Here is a 20,829-nt window from a genome sequence, read left to right on the forward strand (position 1 = left end):
CAACCGGTTTGTTTTGTGGGCTAACGCTACCATGGACGTAAAGCGGCAGGGGAAAGTGTTAAATTGGAGGACGATATGGACCCAGAACGTCATAATCTATTCGCATTTATTGTCTGACCCGTTTCCATTCACAAATGCGCATTTAGTTTATTCGTCTCAAAATCCACCTCCTCCAAGCGGATAATGTTTTTTTCGGATAATGAAAGTTTATTCGCATTTTGAAGTGTTTCCATAAAAGCATTTTGCAAATAAGCCGTTAATGCGCAAAAAGTGGCTTTATGGAAACGCCACTACTGACATTGACCCCAGTACAGCACCTATAACTATAAGACTAATGCAGCCCCATGGACTCTGTGAACTGGCACATGCTTGTTTCAGCTGTGTAGGCCTATAGCTGGTGGTGCCAGGCTGCTAAATTTATGATTATGATCTCTGCCTGGAGATCTTGCATCTGTTCCTGTTTGTGTCTGTCTTCTCTCAGTCAGTCTGCAGCTCATCACACTGCCGGCAGACCAAGGACCTAAATTCTTTAATATTTTTTAAATTCGGCATTCTTCCTGAATGAATAATGTGGCAGAGCAATCATCCCTCTAGCTGTGGGATACTGCTATGTAACATAACATAGCTGAAGAACCTTTCTTCAAGGGCAATGGAGCAGAGCCATATGGACAGAAAGGAAAACACACACACGCACGCATGCGCACGCACGCACGCACGCACGCACGCACGCACGCACGCACGCACGCACGCACGCACGCACACACACACACACACACACACACACACACACACACACACACACACACACACACACACACAATGACATTGTGATCACAGTGCCTCTGATCTCTGGAGTCAACTATGTCTGGCAATGGTATGACTTTGTTGGTATTATAATCTATAGCTCTCCCCTTCAGCTGGCAACACAGAGTCTAGAATTACATGTTTTAATGTAGGCTATTTCAATGAAAGGTAGGAATGACCTATTTTAATTACAGTCCAAAGCCGTATTCTCTCTCTCTCTCTCTCTCTCTCTCTCTCTCTCTCTTTCTCTCTCCCTCTCTCATTCCCAAGCTGTTCGTTTTTCGAGATTTAATTCAATAACGCTCACTTTTATTGTACCCAACTGAGCCTGGTGTGACTGATTCAATGATGAAAACTGTCTGCTCCAAATGCCATAAGATTCTACACAGCTTCCCTCAATATGGAGACGTGTGTTCTCTGTGTAAAACAGGATACTAGTTGTGGGGATCCTGCAGTGCATGAAGCACACATTAAGTGCATTGAATAACACCAACAACGTGAACTTGAACCATTCATCATCACTACCACTGGTAGTCTACCAGCGGTGGTGTAAAGTAACTACTGTAAGTAGATTTGCTTAGATTTACTGTGTCACCTCAAGACCTCAGGAGGGAATACCTCTCCACAGGAGCCTCTTGTTGCTTATTGTTACAGTTACTATCAAAACCTCCACCGGCTGTCCGTCCGTCCATCCGTCCGTCCATCAGTCAGTGTCTCAGCCACCATTGCCCCGATCCATGCCAAACTTTGCACACACTCTCATTTCTCACATGGCCCTCTTCTAGCGCCACCATGAGGCCGATTCTAGCAAGACACATTTTTGGACACTGCTCCTACAGATTTTGCTCTAAAATAACGCAAAGTGGTACATAGTATCTCTACAGTCATGTCATCAAAATGCATCTGTCCCATTTCCCATATTCCCTCCTGATTGGCTACCATTGCCATCCGAAGTTTGTGTATGCGACCTGACGGTCGCTTATCTTACTGGTAGAGCAGGAGAGAGGAGTTTAGCCTCGGCCAGGAGGAGGAGATGGGCAGTGATTTGGCCACCACTGCCGAGTGCCGACCTGCCATCAGAAGGGTGTACCGCTTGAAGACATCAACTCTTCCTGGCCAAGGCTACATTCACTAAATGTGAATGCATCTTTAGATGTAATTTAGCCCTGAAACATGACGGTCGTGGTCGTGAGGGACCGTCATGTTTCAGGGTTTACATGGGTTCGGGCAGAGTATTTCCTATGTACACTGAGATTAAAGAATGCCGTGCCATATTTAGACAGGTGTGAGACTTTATTAAGCAATTGTGAAATTTGAATGTTGGTGTAGTTGTAGGGGGCTAAATAAGTCACTCTGCCCAAACCCATGTAAACCCGCTCACAACCATCATGTTTCAGGGCCAGATGTAATTATAATCAGTAGGCCTACTGTACTTAATTTTGAGGTATTTGTAGGCTACTTTAGCCTACTTGAGTATTATTTCAAATTTCCAATACTCGGATCCAACCATTGTACTTTTACTCCACTATTTGAACGCTTTTAGTTACTACCGTAGTTAATTTATAGATTTTGATGATTAATACAAATTACAAAACATACATTCCTTGATTCTGATTGGCTCGTTGCTGTGGTATATGAGACTATAACCCACACCTTGAATCAGTTTATATCAAACCCAGGTGAGTTATTTATTTCCACAGTGTTCCACAGTGCACCAATTATCTGCACCTGTGTTGTTTCTGCAGCCTGGCCGGGAACTACTTTCTTGTAGCTGGGGACTACTTTCTTGCAGAGCAGACCTTATTGTGCAAGTGAAATAGAACAGTTTTAATTGGTACATCATGTCTATGATTTTTCATGTTGCCATATTGTAACCGTTTTAGAAAAGCAATAAGCCACGCGAGGCTTGTGGTTACCTGTATTTTACACCGGCTGAGAGGGTTGGAGACACTCGGCTATGCCTCGTGTCTCCCTACGCCTCTCAGCCGGTGTAAAATACCAGGTAACCACTCGCCTTTTGTGGCTTATTGCTTCTTTAGACCTTCAGCCATTTGAAAATAGCGCATGCTTTCAGATCTGCAATTTTCAAAAGATTGTGTACTTTTGAAAACTTTGTGACATTCTTTTACTTTTGTTACTGTAATAGCCTACATTTTGTTGCTAATACTTTTGTACTTTTACTCTAGTACATTTGGAATTAAATATTGTTTCAAATAAATAGTGGAGAAAAAGTACATATTTGGATCCGAGATGTAGTGGAGTAAAAGTATTAGAAATTGGAAATACTCAAGTAAAGTACAAATACCTAAAAGTACCTAAAAGTATTGGAAATTGGAAACACTTTTACTTTTGGTACTTTAAGTACATTCTGTTGCCAATACTTTTGTATTATTACTCAAGTAGGCTACATTTGAAATTCCGGACTTCTACTTGTAACAGAGTGTTTCAAATAAATAGGCTACAGGAGTAAAAGTAGGCATATTTGGATCCGAGATGTAGTGGATTAAAACAAGTAGGCCTATTGGAAATTGGAAACACTCAAGTAGCATAATTACAGTAGACCTACACAGGCCTACCTAAAGGTATTGGAAATTGTAAACACTCAATAAAGTACAAATACCTAAAAGTACCTAGTAGCCTACAGTACTTGAGTAAATGTACCCTACTTAGTTACTTTAAACCACTGCATCTATATCAGTTAACAGTTGTGAACTCGCACACACTTAGTTGTGCACGTCTTGCGTGCGTGTGAGTCTTTCCCCAGCTAAAAGATCCCACCTCGACAGTCGACTGCCTCCTCCTCTCACTGCAGCCCATGCAGTCTGCGGAGCGGAGTGGACTCTGACTTCTTCCTTCCAAACGGATTCTTGTTGCGTTTCTTTCCCCTCGACAACACAGAAGGATCACATGTACAACTCGCCCTGCGCGTGGACAATGTTTCTCTTGCAATACACAGGTAGGCTATACGCCGCATTTTAAGTTTTGATCCTGCTTTCGTCCATCGTCGGATTGGTTATGAACCCGCGGCTCTGTTCAGTCTTCTTCTCTGCGATGATGATGAGCAGCATTTTTTTTTTTTTTTTTTTTTTTGCTTTTATGAGCGCTCATGTTTACCTATTTACTCTGGCTATTCGTACGGTTTAGCACTTAGCAGCAGTTACCTCGAGGAGCTCTGACTGTCACACTGTCCAGCCATGGCTGTCTCTTGTTCCTGATATAGGCTACCTCCAGAGAGACATGCAATGCCTACATTTATGTTGTATGACTGCAAACTACCAGGAACCGTTATTCTGACCTAATAATAATATATAGGCTGCTAATAAACACACACACACACACACACACACACACACACACACACACACACACACACTACAGTATCACTACCTGCGGCAGCAGGACTAATTAGTGGCATTAGAAGGGTGCAAGGTAGACAGATATGTAACTACTAATAGCTAATTGCGACCGTAAGGTCGCAGTTTAGTATGAAAACCTCCACCGGCCGTCCGTCGGTCACACGTGCGGTCGACCGCACGTCACACGTGCGGTTGACGTGTGATGAGGTCACGTCACGATGAGTCATCTATGCCCAAATATAGATTTCTAGGTCAGATGGCCCATAGAGTTTGTGATGTCAAACCTAGCAACCCAATATAAACAAACCTGATGTCAGACCTGAAGTATCCTTTTATACGCATATATGGAGATACAGAGATCTCCATATATGGGCATATTAGAAAGCCCATATATGGGCATATACGGATGACATCAGGGATATCCATATATGGGCATAAAAGGGACAAGGGCTTACAGTTAAGAGATCTCCATATATGGGCATATCAGAAAGCCCATATATGTTCATATACTGATGACATCAGGAATATCCATATATGGGCATAAAAGGGACAAGGACTTACAATTAAGAGATCTCCATATATGGGCATAAAGGGACAAGGACTGTTACAGTAGATATAGAGATGTCCATATATGGGCATAAATGAACAAGGACTGACAAACACTGAGATCTCCATATAACCTATGGGAATATAAGGGACGAGGACTGTCAGCTTGTAGACCTATTTTCTAAATATTGTTGTACATTAAAAACTTGAAATGGGTCGTTCTGCATAGTACTTGGGATTTGTTGATGTAAATGTTCACATAGAGTGTAATAATTGGTAAAACAAACTTTTGGCCTATTTGTGGAGATAAGCGACCAACGGTCGCTTATCTCCCGATTAGGGAGTCTTACTGGTATATACAGATATCAAGCTATTTAAGACGTAGTTTACCTTTATCAGCCACTATAGGACTATTATCCCACTGTGTTTCCCTGCAGAAAGACACATCCCTCTGGTGGCTGTTATTTTGGTTGTTCCACTTAGTGGTTGTTCCACTTAGGGTTAGTGTGTTCAATGGAGAGGAAGAGATAAACTGCTTAGTAAGTTACAAGAGAAGACAGATTAACTAATGTAAGCTATATGATTTTAACTCACTTTGGCCGGAATACTGAATGAGATTTGGCACCTCTGGAGAATATCCCATTTAATTGGCCGACATAATTTTGGTGTCTTGTAATGATGGGGATGAGGGAAGCTTTATGAAATACAAGGTGGAATTGGGGATTTTTATTTTTCTCAAGAGGATTTTCTATTTTTTTTTTTTTTTATTTAGAGTAGCCAATTATTTCTACCCCCTTTTTCTTCCCAATTTAGCCCTTGTGTCTATTCATTTCTCCCCACACACATTTAAGTGTTGCCACTGCTGTTGTTCCCCACTGGCTCACCTGCCAGTGAGGAGCCCCCACCGGGAGGACGTAGCACCTCTCTCCTACACCCCCCGTTGAACAACACTCCCGCTGAGTTTTGTACTTTTGTTTTGTAGCAATGACTACTATATGGGGATGAGAGAAGAAGCTTTATGAAATACACTTTTCCCACATTGGGAACACCAATTATTTTTGCCCCCTTTTCTTCCCAATTTAGCTGCTATGCCAATTAATTTCTCCCCACTTAATTCTGTGTTGCCACTGCTGTTGTACCCTACCAACACACTCTCACCCCCAAAACGACATATAGTTACTTCTTGGGACAATAAGTGTGACCAAACGTTTGACGGGACAGTAATTCGGAAGTGCAGTTCTCAAACCCAAGGCATTAAAGGGTGGAAGCTCAGCTAAAAAACTGTTAAAACAAGGGAGGCGCGCTGTCTCTAAAGCGAAATTGATCCACCAGAGGCACCGCCAAGTGGCACCTCTGTCCTACTCCCCTGGTTCAACATTTCCCGCTGACCCCAAGCCCATAGGAGCACGTGCAGCAGAAAATATCACCCTGCACGCCCGGTGTCCAACACCAGAATGCAGCAAATTGAGTTCTTATAGACGCTCGGTCAAACCGGATGCACCGCCGTGGATTTGAACTCTGTAGGAGCACTATTTTAATGACGTGTGCGACCCCACACACACACACACACACACACACACACACACACACGCACACACACAAATGTAGACTAAAATAGCACTGTTAGCACCGCTCAAAAATGCATACAGTCACTTTACAGTATGTAATACAAACCAGTCTTATCGAAACGCCACGATGGGCCGGTGATAGCCTTGTGAGTATTGGTTGTGAGGTCTTTTTTTCCTGTCCTCAGCTTAGTGATGGTATCTCATCCAAATTGTCACATACCTTGTTGGATCCCACTGGGTTAGAGGCAGGGCTCCAGACTAACTTTTTTCACCTACGTCCCGGGACCGTCCCAAAATACAAATTGAACCGTCCCCAAATGAATGTAATCCGTCCCAAAAAATAATAAAAATAATAATAAATTATTGCAGGCCTATTAGTATTACTATTATAATAATATTTATTATTATTGTTATTGTTGTTATATTGTTGTTGTTTTTGTTGTTGTTGCTGCTGGTGAAATTGGCTTGACAATCCTTTCTATTTTTATACTGTCATTTGTGGCTTCTAAAAATCTTACCTCAGCCAGTTTGCTGGTGTGATTGTCATATACGGTAAACTAAAGAACCAATCATGCACGACTGTTGGAGGAATTACGGTAAAACTGGGTTTGTACTTTGTCCGTACGAACGTGTTGCGCGCTAATCTACAACCCTACAACTACGCGCATCCTCAGGGCTTTGAGGGCTTTTAGATCGTCTATATGCTCACCGCACCGCACAACACCGTCGTACTGAAAGAAGTATAACCAGTGCCATCCACGCTTCATCGAGTGGAGAGTGCAGACGCGTGCAGTCTGCTCTGTGCTTCACAGCAAGCGATTCAGATGAACTGCTGCCGAAATGGAGTTATTTATTATGAGTGGACCGGTTGTTTTTGAGAGTTTTAGAGACACTACTGGACTGGAGAAAATAAGCTGCCACACGGCACGGGAACTTTGTAAAATGAATGCCAGCTTGCACGGCTCACGGCTGGTTGTGATGAAGTTGATTAGACGATTAGACGAACATATTCACGTGACATAACGTCTTGTAATTGGGAATATAGGCTATATGTTTATAGAGATGACAAAAGTTAAACCAACCGTTGATTTAATTATACAATGTGTCCTACTCCAATATCTAAACAACTGCTCGTGCTGCTCACTAAACGTAGGTTATGTGTCTGTGCTTGGTGCATTGACAGTGTTCCGTTTTACATTTTCATTAATAATCACAATCCAAATCATATAACGTTACTCTTTATGAGGCGAAGCAGGGGGCGGGGATGCTAAGATTTATCTCTCAGCCACAGCTTGTAGATCGGCTATTTTCCACTACCCAGACAGTCTGTTCTCTGCCTCATTCTGCTAGTTAATCTCTTCAAATTGCGCAGCATTTTAGCAACTAAGTACCTGAAAAGGATGATCAGCACTGCCTGTGGTAACTTCTTAAACATTCTGTTTACATCATAGCCTATTCATTTTCTGTGAGTCTCATGCTGCGAGTTTGCACACCATGGTTTGAGCAGTGACATTGATATGCGCCGTTGGCTCAAAAAAATCCTCTACGTCCCGAATGCGTCCCAGGGGAGATTAATTTGCGTCCCGAACACATATATTTAAGTCCCTGGGACGTAGGGATGCCGTTAGTCTCGAGCCCTGGTTAGAGGTGGTTTCAAGTTATTTGCCCAAAGACTTAAAACAACAATCTACTGTGGCCAGTGACCTGAGACAGTATTTAACACGGAAGTGAATGAGAGAAATACGCTGAAAACAATTTTATGGGGAACACACTCGAATGCTTAATGCTGGGCAGTTGCTTGCCAAATGTGGTAATGTTGATACCGTGCATGCAATGGCCACTACACTCTTAATGAAATAATTTATGAAAATATATAAAAAAATATATAAGTCACAGATGAAGGAGGTTTGCCTCTCTTCTTTGGGAGCTTTGGGAGTCTTGGAACCAGGAATCACAATGGTGAAAGGCTGGAATCCATGGGTCTAATTAGTAATAATAACCTGGTTATGGATAATTATTGACAGACATTATGTTTTCAAACTGTGTGTGTGTGTGTGTGTGTGTGTCTCTGTTTGTATGTCTATCTCTCAAACTCCTAGGCAGATCAGTGTCACATTGTGCATGCTGGCAGCAGGCCAAGGAACTCAAGCCTTGGACATTTTCCACATCAGCAACAACTTTCTTTGTAATTTGTTTGTGAAGTAATACTCGTAGACCCACAGTATACCCACAGACTATTTTGCATATGGCATTGAGTGGGTGTAGTAGCCAATCAATCACGCAAAAGCTGTCTGTGTCCAGCATAATGAGATCTATGCCAATTTGCTCCTCTCTTTGGCTGCAGCCATGCAACTATATTGCATCCTAGCTGATATTTATTCTGTGTGTAGAGAGAGAGAGAGAGAGAGAGAGAGAGAGAGAGAGAGAGCGAGAGAGAGAGAGAGAGAGAGAGAGAGAGAGAGAGAGTGCCTGTTGAGATTGGCACATTTTCTGGGGCAACCTGTCAAGATCACACACGTGTCTTCTTTTCTAGTTTTTTACTCTCAATAAAGCACCTGCAATATAGTGCATTTGAAACTACATTGCAGTGCACATACTGGGGTGATCACTGCTTGCCTCCTGTGAATGGTTTTATTTTTATTTTTGTTTATTTTCTTTTTATTTCGTTGCTGAGTGAGGTCAGCAGACAAAGTGACATAAGTGAGATGAAAAAACCTGGGTGATATCTGCCAATCTCAATTAGGCACTAACGGTAATACAACATTAAAATTGCTGCAGTACAATAATCATATACATTGGTTGCACTATGCTGTGTAGTGTAGTCAGTAGGCTACTTGATGAGACATTTCTGACTGGTGGTGCAACGTTTGTCTAACTGCTTCGCAGTACGTCTTTTTTGTCTTTAGGCTGCCTTCATCAGTGCTTCGATTCCACCTAGAGGTTCACCTTTTAGCTTCTCTGGGAATGGCCTCATGAAAGCTGTGGTGTCCAGAGTGCTTAGGAGCGTTGTAACTGTTAATAGAAGCTGCTCCTCTGTCTCTAATGAGTCAGTCTGTTTTGTGGACCTGCTGGCTAAACAGCCCTAGGAGTTTTATTGTTTTCCTCTCACATAGCTTCCTGTCAAAGGAAGTTGTTTTAAAATGTGATGAAAGAGAACTATGTTTATCATTCACCTCCAGGCCTCTGTCTCTTGTGTTTGATAATTAGACTACACAGTAGATGTACTCAACATCAGTGGCGTAACGTAGTAACAGCGGGCCCTATTTAGGACGCGTGCCCTCCACGCTAACCCTCCCCCCGCACCGTAAATGCATTGTTTGCATGCCATGATGCGTGCATATGATTTCTCAATAATGTATCATCTGCTTATTAGAATGGCTGTACTCGCTGCTGCTCGCTCGGCGTTGTCTCGAGTGGATCAAGGTCGCCTGAGACAGCACGCCTCCGTCATAGTCAATGGAAACAAGCGCTCCCGCCCAGAACTCATACGCGATTCCAAATCAAGCGTCAGACACTGCACTCTTGAACATTTCACCTATAGAGAAAATGGAGGAAGTTAAAGTTGTGGTTCAGTGGTTTGGGTCCAGAGATTGAGAGGCGTCCACTGAGATTGCTTGTCTGGAAATCATCTATCACTAGTCTAGCGTAATAGACTCTGAGAGTCTAGATTTATATGACCCTTACTGTAGGAATGGCTTAAGGTACAAAACCTCTTGAAACCCAAATGTAATTCGAAATGATGGAACACAAAGTAACCAATGATGCATTATTAATGTTCTGGAAGAGGTGCTGTGCATGCTTTCAGTGGTGTGGGGCATAGTGGCACTGAATAAGTCAATCAGGGCAGTCAGTGGATCAGGAGACAGAAAATAATGTTCATTTAGTTTAGTCATTTGTTACTGTCATACTTCAGTCATCTGAAATGTTTTAGTTTTAGTCTAGTGTATTATTTTGTCTGGCCTTGATGGCGGCGTAATGGCTGATTTTACATTGGTTGCATCTGCGAAGCGTTGTGAAATTCACCATGAGGCTGATTCTTTCTAAACACATTTTGGACACTGCTCCTACACATTTTGACCTAAAATCATGCGAATCGGGACGCACTTCGTCTACACTCATGTCTTCAACATGGATCTGTCCCAAATAGTGCCACCATCAGGACGATTTTTTTCTAACACATTTTTGCCCTGAAATCACGCAAATCGGTACACAGTATGTCTACACTCATCTCATCACCATGGATCTGTCCCATATAGCGCCACCATCAGGCCGATTTTTTCGAACACATTTTTGGACACTGCTCCTACAGATTTCGCCCTAAAATACATTTGCCTCGCACAGCCCCCTACAACCAGGAACCAATGGCACTTACAGGCCTCTTTGTGTATACATGTGACCTGACGGTCGCTTATCTCCCGATTAGGGAGTCTTACTGGTAGTACAGCCAAAATTAGCATGCTATAAAATAAATTAATTACATTGATTTAATGAAATAAAATAAAATACAGTTTGGTTTTGGTGTTTGTACACCCAAACCCATTGTTCTCATTTTCTCTTGTTACCATATTGCTTTAAGTAGACTTATTTTCCTCCCATTTACTGTGAATAATTAAAATATCTTCTCCTTGTCAGAGAACTATGAATTCTCCTGAGTCTTGTGGAGCTGCCAGTAAGGAGTGTTTGAGGCTGGGATGATAGTCTTTCTCTCTGGCCTTCCTCCCATCCTCTGTCCCTTTGACCCAAAGCACAAACTCTTAAAGGGATAGTTCACCCCCAAAATGACTTGTTTTTTCTATCGATTACTCACCCCGTGGAGACTTGAATTCATGGATATTTCTTTTAGTTTTTGTCGCATTCCAAGCCAATAATTTGAGGATTTGGATTTGTCTCCATAGGGAACAAAGGAGGCACTTTGTCTCGATAGGGAACCACTGCTGGTGTGTGTGTGTGTGTGTGTGTGTGTGTGTGTGTGTGTGTGTGTGTGTGTGTGTGTGTGTGTGTGTGTGTGTGTGTGTGTGTGTGTGTGTGTGTGTGTGTGTGTGTGTGTGTGTGACTCAGTAGCGGCACTTGGTCACCAGCGGTATTGCAGTTCAGGCTACATGCATAGATAGATAGTAACATAGTAACATAGACACACAGATAAAGCTGCGTGTAGGAGCGGTTGACCACCGCTCAAAAAAATCTATGAATTTAAGGGGTGAGTAGTCGATAGAAAAAAGGTCATTTTGGGGGTGAACTATTACTTTAACACATCTGTTGCCATGGCTTATTTCTGTCTGTACTGTGCTCATGCCATGTTTTTGACCAACTGCGAAGACAGCCTCAGCATTCAGTTTTATCATGACAAAATCACACCGCACAGGGAATGAAAGAGGAGATTCTCTAGTTTCACCTGGTCCAAGAACCATGTTTCTACGATGTTTGCTTCTGTATTTATAGGCCAGACAAAAAATAAAAAATCGGCCAAAAATGACCCCTTTTTAGACCTTGTTTTGAGAAAAACAGCTTTTAGTGAATGATACTGTATCAGGCTGAAACCTCACTTGATCTTTTTAGCTTTGACTTCAATGACTTCAATATTGTATTTACAGTAATTTTCCTTCAAAGAAATACAAAAGAATAAGACGAATAAGTGTTTTTTATTTTGTTTCTTTACTGTTTTCAATCAAGTGTATTCTTGCTAGTTCAGTGTTTCTCTGGCTAGTTCACATGGTTCTCACATTGTGTGTGTGCGCACGTGCATGTTCTGAGTCTGCATGCGTGCTCGTGTGCATCACAGTTCAGAGGCTGCGTGCGTACATGTGCATGTTCATAGATCAGAGGCTGTGTGCATGTTCAGATGAGGCCGGTCAGAAAAGGAAAGTTGTCAGTTCTCCAAAGTGAAGTCAGCAGGCTCCCAAGGTTTCTCTACACCGAACCACTCTACCTGTAAATATAGAAAAATAAAATCAATTTACAATACAATTTGTCTCACGCACGCACGCACGCACGCACGCACGCACGCACGCACGCACACACACACACACACACACACACACACACACACACACACACACACACACGCACACACACACGAACTATTTCTCTCTCTCCTCCCTCTCTCATACACACACAACAATAGAATACATTCTCTCTCTCTCTCTCCCTCACAAATCAATTTACATATTTAGCCTAAAAGTTTTAGGCGTTTAGCAGACACATTTATCCTACCCAGAGCGACTTAGATTATAAAAAATACATTGATTCATCTGACGATTATATAGCCTATATATATATAAAATAAAATCTCACTGGAACGTTGGGGTCTGGCCGTCTGGGATCAGATGTGTGCCTTTTCGCTCTTGCTGTGCCACTCTCCACCCGAGTCAGTCAGAGGACTCACAACGCCTCGCCATGCGACGCGTTGTGTGCTTGTAGATCGGCTGTTTTAGACTGCGACTTCTGAGAGCTGGATGGACTCTCCAACATCTGTGAATGATTGAATACATTTCTAAATGTAATCGTGGATCACTATACCACCGGCAGTTCGCGATAGACGTTACTCCTGAAATACAAATACAACTTCAGGAACAGAAAAAAGGTGGGGGAAAGAAAAAGAAAGAAATATTTACCTCGCGAGCCGCTGGTTTGGCAGGAGCACGACGCGGGGCTTTTGTGTGGGCTGCGGGGACGGTCCAGCTGGACCTCGTCCTCTTCCACGTAGTGGATCGCGTTCGCGACTGGTTCCACTTCCAACCTCAACTACCGAGGACGTAGTCCGACTCCTCGCACCACCGCGACCGCGGGTGAGCCCTGGACCACTGGCTTCTCTCGCTCTCTCTCTCTCTCAGTGACAAATGTCCGATTACAAATCCCTCAAACAGGTATGTTTTAGACTCCATTATATAGGTTCCTGTTGATAACAACAGGCGATGGGTTCTTCCTGTTATCGTGGAAGGGACGCAAAAGTAGAACGTACAGCTGCTGTTGTAGCGCCACCGTCTTTGATGGAGGTGATCGACATTGTTGTGATATAGTAGAAAATGTTGTGCAGAATATTGTAACAGGCAGACTAATTCCAGGGCTAGACTAGTTTGTTGCGTGGGTCATAGGTCACATGACCTGGGGGAAACACACACACACACACACACACACACACACACACGCACACATACACACACACACACACACACACACACACACACACACACACACGCTGGCTTCATTGGTTTCACTTCAGCTGAGGGTCCACTAATCTGACAATGGCGCCATCGTGTGTAATAAAGGTGGAATTTACTAGCCCGTGCCTAACTCTATGGCCCGTGCACAGAAAGGCATAGAGAGATATAGAGAGCTATGATTTTTGATATTTGAGCCATTTGAGCCATGTTTTAGCAATATTGTGGTTCATGGGAAGCATTTGTCTTTGTTTTTGGTGACATCACATGTTGAATATGTGATTTCTGACTTATTTTTTATCACAGAAGCACCAAACTTTGTCACAAGGTGGGGGAGAGTGTAATTAACCTAATTAAGTAATTAAGGCCAAACTCGGGAAACTCGGGGTTGGCACAGCGGTCTATTTGAAATCAAACTCGGGAAACTCGGGGTTGGCACGCACTCTCTTTGCTTATCTATAGTAGAGCAGTCAGTGGGAGGTAGAGATCTTTCTAGCTTTCATTGTGTTCATAGCTTTCATTGTGTTCTATTTGGGCAGCCAGTCAGCGTGTTAGAGACCCCCCTGTCAATGTGAACTGTTTGTTTTCACAAGGTGTGTCAACCCCTAACCTGTCAGATTGTGCTCTCTGAACCTGCAGCTGTGCTGAGAGAGGACTTGGCCAAGCCGGCTCAGTTCAGCACAACCAACAATCAACATCTAAGGTCAACAACGTTATAGGGTTTAAGTGGTCAAGTTATTAAGTGGTCAAGTGGTCAAGTTTAAGTGGTCAAGTGGTTAACTTGTAAAGTTATATATTACAAGTTATATATATATATATATGTCACGGTTTTAAAGAGAAACAGGACGGTCGAGAAACGGAGCACTCGGTGTGCAGCACGGGGCGGAACAAGCGGTCGCCCACAGCAACATCCTCCAGGCGGAGCCGCGCCCGCTTGATTGTCCACGACATTGCAAGCGGCAAGCTAGGCTAGTAAATACAGTCGCAAACGAGTGACGTCAGCGCCTTCACTAGTGAATGCGAGTGAATGGCTGTCGTCGCCACCTGGTGGTGATTAGTGTGTGGTGAACGACAAAACAAGCGCTCTTACAATGAACGTCCTGCGTTACCCAAACATCCTGTAACATATATATGAATCTACGAAGGTCTGGTTTTATAACAACCACAGAGGATGAGATTAAGGCTTTCTGTAAAAGATTTACTGGATATATGAAGCTTTTGAGTATGGTGTGCCCTCGAAAAATGTAATTGTTCAAGTTCAGCTGGAGTTCACAGAGTATTCCAAAACTTTTTCTAACTCAACAATGTGAAAAGAAGTGCATTGTATTGTAGCCTTAGGTCTGGCTTCAAAGTGCTTCTGGCATTTCTAGATAAAAGCCTTATTGATCTGCTTTACATTTGTTATTCTCATGTTGCACTGGTTGCCTGCTCCTACGCACCTGTCTCAGTAGGTGTGCAAAAGGACTTTTTCTCTCCTTAAATGTGCTATTAAAATAACCTTTGGTGAAGTTGGATTTTATCAATGAGGTCTCTTATTCAACATCATATATGACCGCCTATACTTTGTCGTCACAATTTTCATTGTGTTCTGGTGATTATTTGTCATGCAGGATGATCTCATGTATCAATTTTGGACAGAATAATCATGACATGAAATATTCATATAACCCCATGCCTGCTTCAGATGTAGTCTGTGTTTGTGTGATTGAGTCACTGTGTGCAGAGGTTTATAAAAAGTGGCTTGTCAGTCGCCTCTCATTCACTTAAATAGTTGTTTATTCTGCTTGGTGGACTCCTGAAGATAATTTTTACGATGTCCTCTACTTTTTACAATTCCAGATGCTGTACATTACTCTGAAGCCCACCTCCACCCCCACCTCTCTCACAGCACACTGGCAATTAGCTCACAGGATGAATGGGTCCTAGCCAGCCTCGCCGTGAGATGAGACAGATGGATAGATGGCTGGGGCAGAGTGATATTAGGGGGAGACGCAGGGGAGAGCGAAAGTGAAGTCAAGCTCAGCGGAGCTGAATCTCCATTGCTGCGCTCCCGTTGCACGATTCAACAAGGCTGCTTCTGTTTGTGTTGCTATGTGGTAATGAATTGAGGGAAGGTCCACCCAATGGAGCTTAGGTGGTTCTTGGCTTGTTTTCCCTCATCTAATCTTCATGTAAGACCAAATGATTAGTGGAGGGATGGCAGGGGAGAGGCCATAAACCTTGTGTTAATGGAGGGGATTCAGTTTGTTTCCCCTGACTATCTCGTCGTCGTCACCTGGTGGCTATGACCCCGGGGGTTACAGATGTGGACGTGTGGCATTCATCCAGCCCTCCAAATGAACAACTAGAACTGCACTCTGTCGAGGCGCCAACTTGCCCATTGCACAAGTAGGCCATGTATTAGAGTTCTCAACGGGCCTGAAAATTAAGGCCCGGCCCTAACTGGGCCAGAAGGGGCAGGCCCGAGGCTCGGCCCGACCCTAGCGAGTTTCATCATTTTAAGCCCGAAGCCCTAAAAAGCCAGAGTGAAGGAAAATAAATAAAAAACGCCTCCAGGTGACCGTACCGTGTGTTTGCGACCGTCAGGTCGCAGTTACTACCAAAACCTCCACCGGCTGTCTGTCAGTCAGTCTGTCAGTCAGTCTGTCAGTCTGTCCGTCACGTCACACTTTTCCCCAACTCATATCTCCGCCACCGTTGCCCCAATCCATGCCAAACCTTGCACACACACTCCTTGCCTGCCAATCCACAACCTCCACAACCTCCAGGGACCCCCGGAGCTCCAGGGACCCCCAAAGACCCCCTTCCGCCGCCACCAAAAAGTGCAAAAATGACCACCCTAACGGGGCTGTTCACGGGTAATTCCCGGGGACCACCAACTCCTGGTGCTCCAGAATAGATGCAAAAGCGGTCGCACCCCTAGTGGAGGACCCCCGCCACTGCAGTGCACATAAAATGCCGTAACTCGGGCTAGGAGCGACCGGGAGAGCCGGGGCCCATTTTTTCAAACACATTTTTGCCACATATTTTGCCCAAAAATCACGCAAATCGGTACACATTATGTCTACACTCATGTCTTCAACATGGATCTGTCCCATATAGCGCCACCATCAGGCCGATTTTTTCAAACACATTTTTAGACACTGCCCCAACAGATTTTGCCCTAAAATCACGAAAATCGGTACACACTACAGTATGTCTACACTCATGTCATCAACATGGATCTGTTCCATATAGCGCCACCATCAGGCTGATTCTTTTCAAACACATTTTTGTACACTGCTCCTACACATTTTGCCCTAAAATCACGCTGCGACCTGACGGTCGCTTATCTCCCGATTAGGGAGTCTTACTGGTATTATAGCGGAGTAGTAGTAGGCTGAGGAGTGAGAGAGATTAGCCTACCTTTCCACTTTTGGTTCGGCAATGTTAGCATGTTTTCTCATGAAGAAAAGTTTAATCCTTAATGCTCCTCCTCATCTTGTTTACTACCAAAACCTCCACGGGCTGTCTGTCAGTCAGTCTGTCAGTCAGTCTGTCAGTCTGTCCGTCACGTCACACTTTTCCCCAACTCATATCTCCGCCACCGTTGCCCCAATCCATGCCAAACCTTGCACACACACTCCTTGCCTGCCAATCCACAACCTCCACAACCTCCAGGGACCCCCGGAGCTCCAGGGACCCCCAAAGACCCCCTTCCGCCGCCACCAAAAAGTGCAAAAATGACCACCCTAACGGGGCTGTTCACGGGTAATTCCCGGGGACCACCAACTCCTGGTGCTCCAGAATAGATGCAAAAGCGGTCGCACCCCTAGTGGAGGACCCCCGCCACTGCAGTGCACATAAAATGCCGTAACTCGGGCTAGGAGCGACCGGGAGAGCCGGGGCCGGTACCCACGCGTCCGCCTCGGCGGCTCCAAGAGAGCCGTCAACATGAATCTGTTCCATATAGCGCCACCATCAGTCCCATTTTTTCAAACACATTTTTGCCACATATTTTGCCCAAAAATCACGCAAATCGGTACACATTATGTCTACACTCATGTCTTCAACATGGATCTGTCCCATATAGCGCCACCATCAGGCCGATTTTTTCAAACACATTTTTAGACACTGCCCCAACAGATTTTGCCCTAAAATCACGAAAATCGGTACACACTACAGTATGTCTACACTCATGTCATCAACATGGATCTGTCCCATATAGCGCCACCATCAGGCTGATTTTTTTCAAACACATTTTTGTACACTGCTCCTACACATTTTGCCCTAAAATCACGCTGCGACCTGACGGTCGCTTATCTCCCGATTAGGGAGTCTTACTGGTATTATAGCGGAGTAGTAGTAGGCTGAGGAGTGAGAGAGATTAGCCTACCTTTCCACTTTTGGTTCGGCAATGTTAGCATGTTTTCTCATGAAGAAAAGTTTAATCCTTAATGCTCCTCCTCATCTTGTTTACTACCAAAACCTCCACGGGCTGTCTGTCAGTCAGTCTGTCAGTCTGTCAGTCAGTCTGTCAGTCTGTCCGTCACGTCACACTTTTCCCCAACTCATATCTCCGCCACCGTTGCCCCAATCCATGCCAAACCTTGCACACACACTCCTTGCCTGCCAATCCACAACCTCCACAACCTCCAGGGACCCCCGGAGCTCCAGGGACCCCCAGGGACCCCCTTCCGCCGCCACCAAAAAGTGCAAAAATGACCACCCTAACGGGGCTGTTCACGGGGAATTCCCGGGGACCACCGACTCCTGGTGCTCCAGAATAGATGCAAAGTGGTCGCACCCCTAGTGGAGGACCCCCGCCACTGCAGTGCACATAAAATGCCGTAACTCGGGCTAGGAGCGACCGGGAGAGCTGGGGCCGGTACCCACGCGTCCGCCTCGGCGGCTCCAAGAGAGCCGTCAACATGAATCTGTCCCATATAGCGCCACCATCAGTCCCATTTTTTCAAACACATTTTTGCCACATATTTTTCCCAAAAATCACGCAAATCGGGCAGCGCCATGAGGTGAGCTCACCACTGGCATCACCACTGGCGATGCCAGTGACATCACCACTGGCATCACCAGGAATGCTGGTCCCTCATTGGCTGTTAATGATGACTTTGCCGCCAGAAATGCTGGACCCTGATTGGGCTATGGGCTTAAACACACACAGCTACCTAGGTACCTACCTACCTACCTACCTACCTACCTACCTACCTACCTACCTACATACATACATACATAAATACCTACATACGCAGCCAAACGCAGTACACGCGCACGCTCTGCTGGCACAAGTAATAAATATAGGGCTGTGTAGGAGACACAGACATGGCTGCAGTGGGTGAAGATGTGATAGATTTCCCTGCAATTTTGCTCCAGTGCAGATGTAAAAAGATCTAAGTTTCTCCTGCATTGTTTTAGACACATGGTAAAGGAGAGGGTTGCAAGTTGAAGCATTACAGTTCCAAGCTTTTTTTTTTCTTCTTATTTTTGCATATTCCCTCATAATTTATGCTGAGACTGAGTTTATTTATGCCCTCCTTGGTGTGCACAATGTGCAAAATAAGCTGTTCCCATAGCACCATAATGTTTAGCCACCTCTGTTCCCTGATGTGTTTACATTTTGAACATGGATAAATTGCTGCAGCTCTTCGTTCAATCCTTGTTTCTTGGAAAAGTGACAAGGCTGAAAGTGGAATTGTGGTGACGCTAGCAGATGTCACGTACAGTATGCAGCAGGTAAACAGATCTGCTTGGAGAGAGATATGCCCGGGGCATAGCTGTTCCTGTGGGGAGCCTGCTGGTCAAATTCCCCCTGGAGGAAGATGACAAAGTGCATTCCAACAGAACTCTCATGAATGAATGCAGAGAATAGTATTGACCAGTTTGCATTCAACAGTGTTAATTTTGTCTACTGCCTAAAACTATAATGACAAATGTCTGTTGATTACCTCTTTGTTTTTCACTGAAGAAAATGAAAACAAAAACTAAGCTAACTAATAATTAAAATAGCAAACACAAAAAATAGACTAAAATGTTATGGAGGGACGAACTAAGACATGTAATTTTATGTTTGGTTGTGCTCGGGTACTGTGCTCTGAAAATAGCCGATCTACAAGCTCACGATCGGCTATTTTCAGCATGCAAATAAGTGTAAAATGTGCCATTACAAAGCCATAAAGTTCTGCCAAAATACTTTGGGTCTGCCAAAATATGATTTTGTAAGCAATTTTTCACCCAGTGCTAATTGCCTAAGTTGTAATCCTGGGCGCTACTCTCCCTCTGCCAAACTGAGGAGTGAGCAGGCTGCTTCTTATCACCTGACAGGGGGGAGTACCCACGGTAGGACGTAGTGCGTGAAAGGAACACGTTATTCCAACCAGTTCCTCTCTCCTCAATCAGGATGACAAGGGGGAGCCAGCTTAGAGACCAGGAATACATCAACTGTAGACTAAAGTCGACTAAAATTGTATGATATTTAGTCGGCTAAAACTAGACTAGAACTAAAACATTCAGATGACTAAAATATGTCTAAAACTTAATAGAATTTCATTCAAAAGACTATGACTAGAATTAAATAAAAATGTGCTGTCAAAATCAGCATTTTTCTCTGATGTTTGTGTGTGACGGAGGTATCCGTCCCTAAGAGCTGTGTCTCATCCTTTGGGATTAGTCTGTCACTCACCTAAAGCTAAACTTTCCTTATGTTTTCTTTCTGGTTGTGCAGCCATGACACTGGGACAGTTAACGGCCTGAAAGATAGAAGTTTGCTCAGAGAGTTAAACCTGACATAAATGTGTCCTCAGCGATGTAAGATCCTTCTGGATCTCTGTACATACAGTACATATATACAGTAAATGAGCTGTTTGAACTTGTAAGATGTGTGTCATTAATTTATTCCTAAAAATAAGGAACAAAGTTTGTCCCTTCAATAAGGGACATGCCTTTAAGATTCCTTATGTCAAGGGACGGTTGGCAAACCCTATAGGTAGATCACATTAGGCAAAAAAGAAAGGAACACAGGTCAGTGCTTACATTATTTCATATAAACACTGGCCAATTTGTTGCTGTCAAAATGACCAGGAATCAAGAGAAAACAGAATATTGAAGACTGCTTTTTTGCCTACTTGATTGGCTGTCTTAGCCCAAAATGTGACACTGATGAGTGGTCTGACTCCACACTTTTGGAGAGAGATAGTTCAGAGCACTGTAGACTGCAGAGGAGAAGTATGCTACTTTTGCAATGTAGTTAAATAAATGTTATGAAAATGTAGAACATATAAGATTAATAGCTGGGGGGGGGGGGGGGGGGGTTAAGAGAAATAATATTAAAAAATATATATTTTTCGGTAATTTCTGTGGAAAATAATTTTGTGTTAAAAAATCGTGAACCTTGAATCGTATCGT

At 43.9% G+C, this 20,829-nt stretch overlaps 1 protein-coding gene across 1 annotated transcript in view; it reads left to right on the forward strand.

Moving 5' to 3' along the window:
• Positions 1-3,707: 3,707 nt before the first annotated feature.
• The window catches only part of LOC308302067 (ecto-NOX disulfide-thiol exchanger 2-like), a 126,717-nt gene continuing 109,595 nt past the window's right edge, over positions 3,708-20,829 (forward strand). Inside the window, exon 1 of the mRNA XM_080746249.1 lies at positions 3,708-3,760. Within this exon, the coding sequence (XP_080602375.1) occupies positions 3,712-3,760 (49 nt within the window). The 5' untranslated portion in view covers positions 3,708-3,711. The remainder of the gene's footprint in view (positions 3,761-20,829) is intronic.

This window comes from Nannobrachium achirus (genome assembly GCF_963921795.1).
Source record: "Nannobrachium achirus genome assembly, chromosome: 17".
Classification (NCBI taxonomy): domain Eukaryota; kingdom Metazoa; phylum Chordata; class Actinopteri; order Myctophiformes; family Myctophidae; genus Nannobrachium; species Nannobrachium achirus.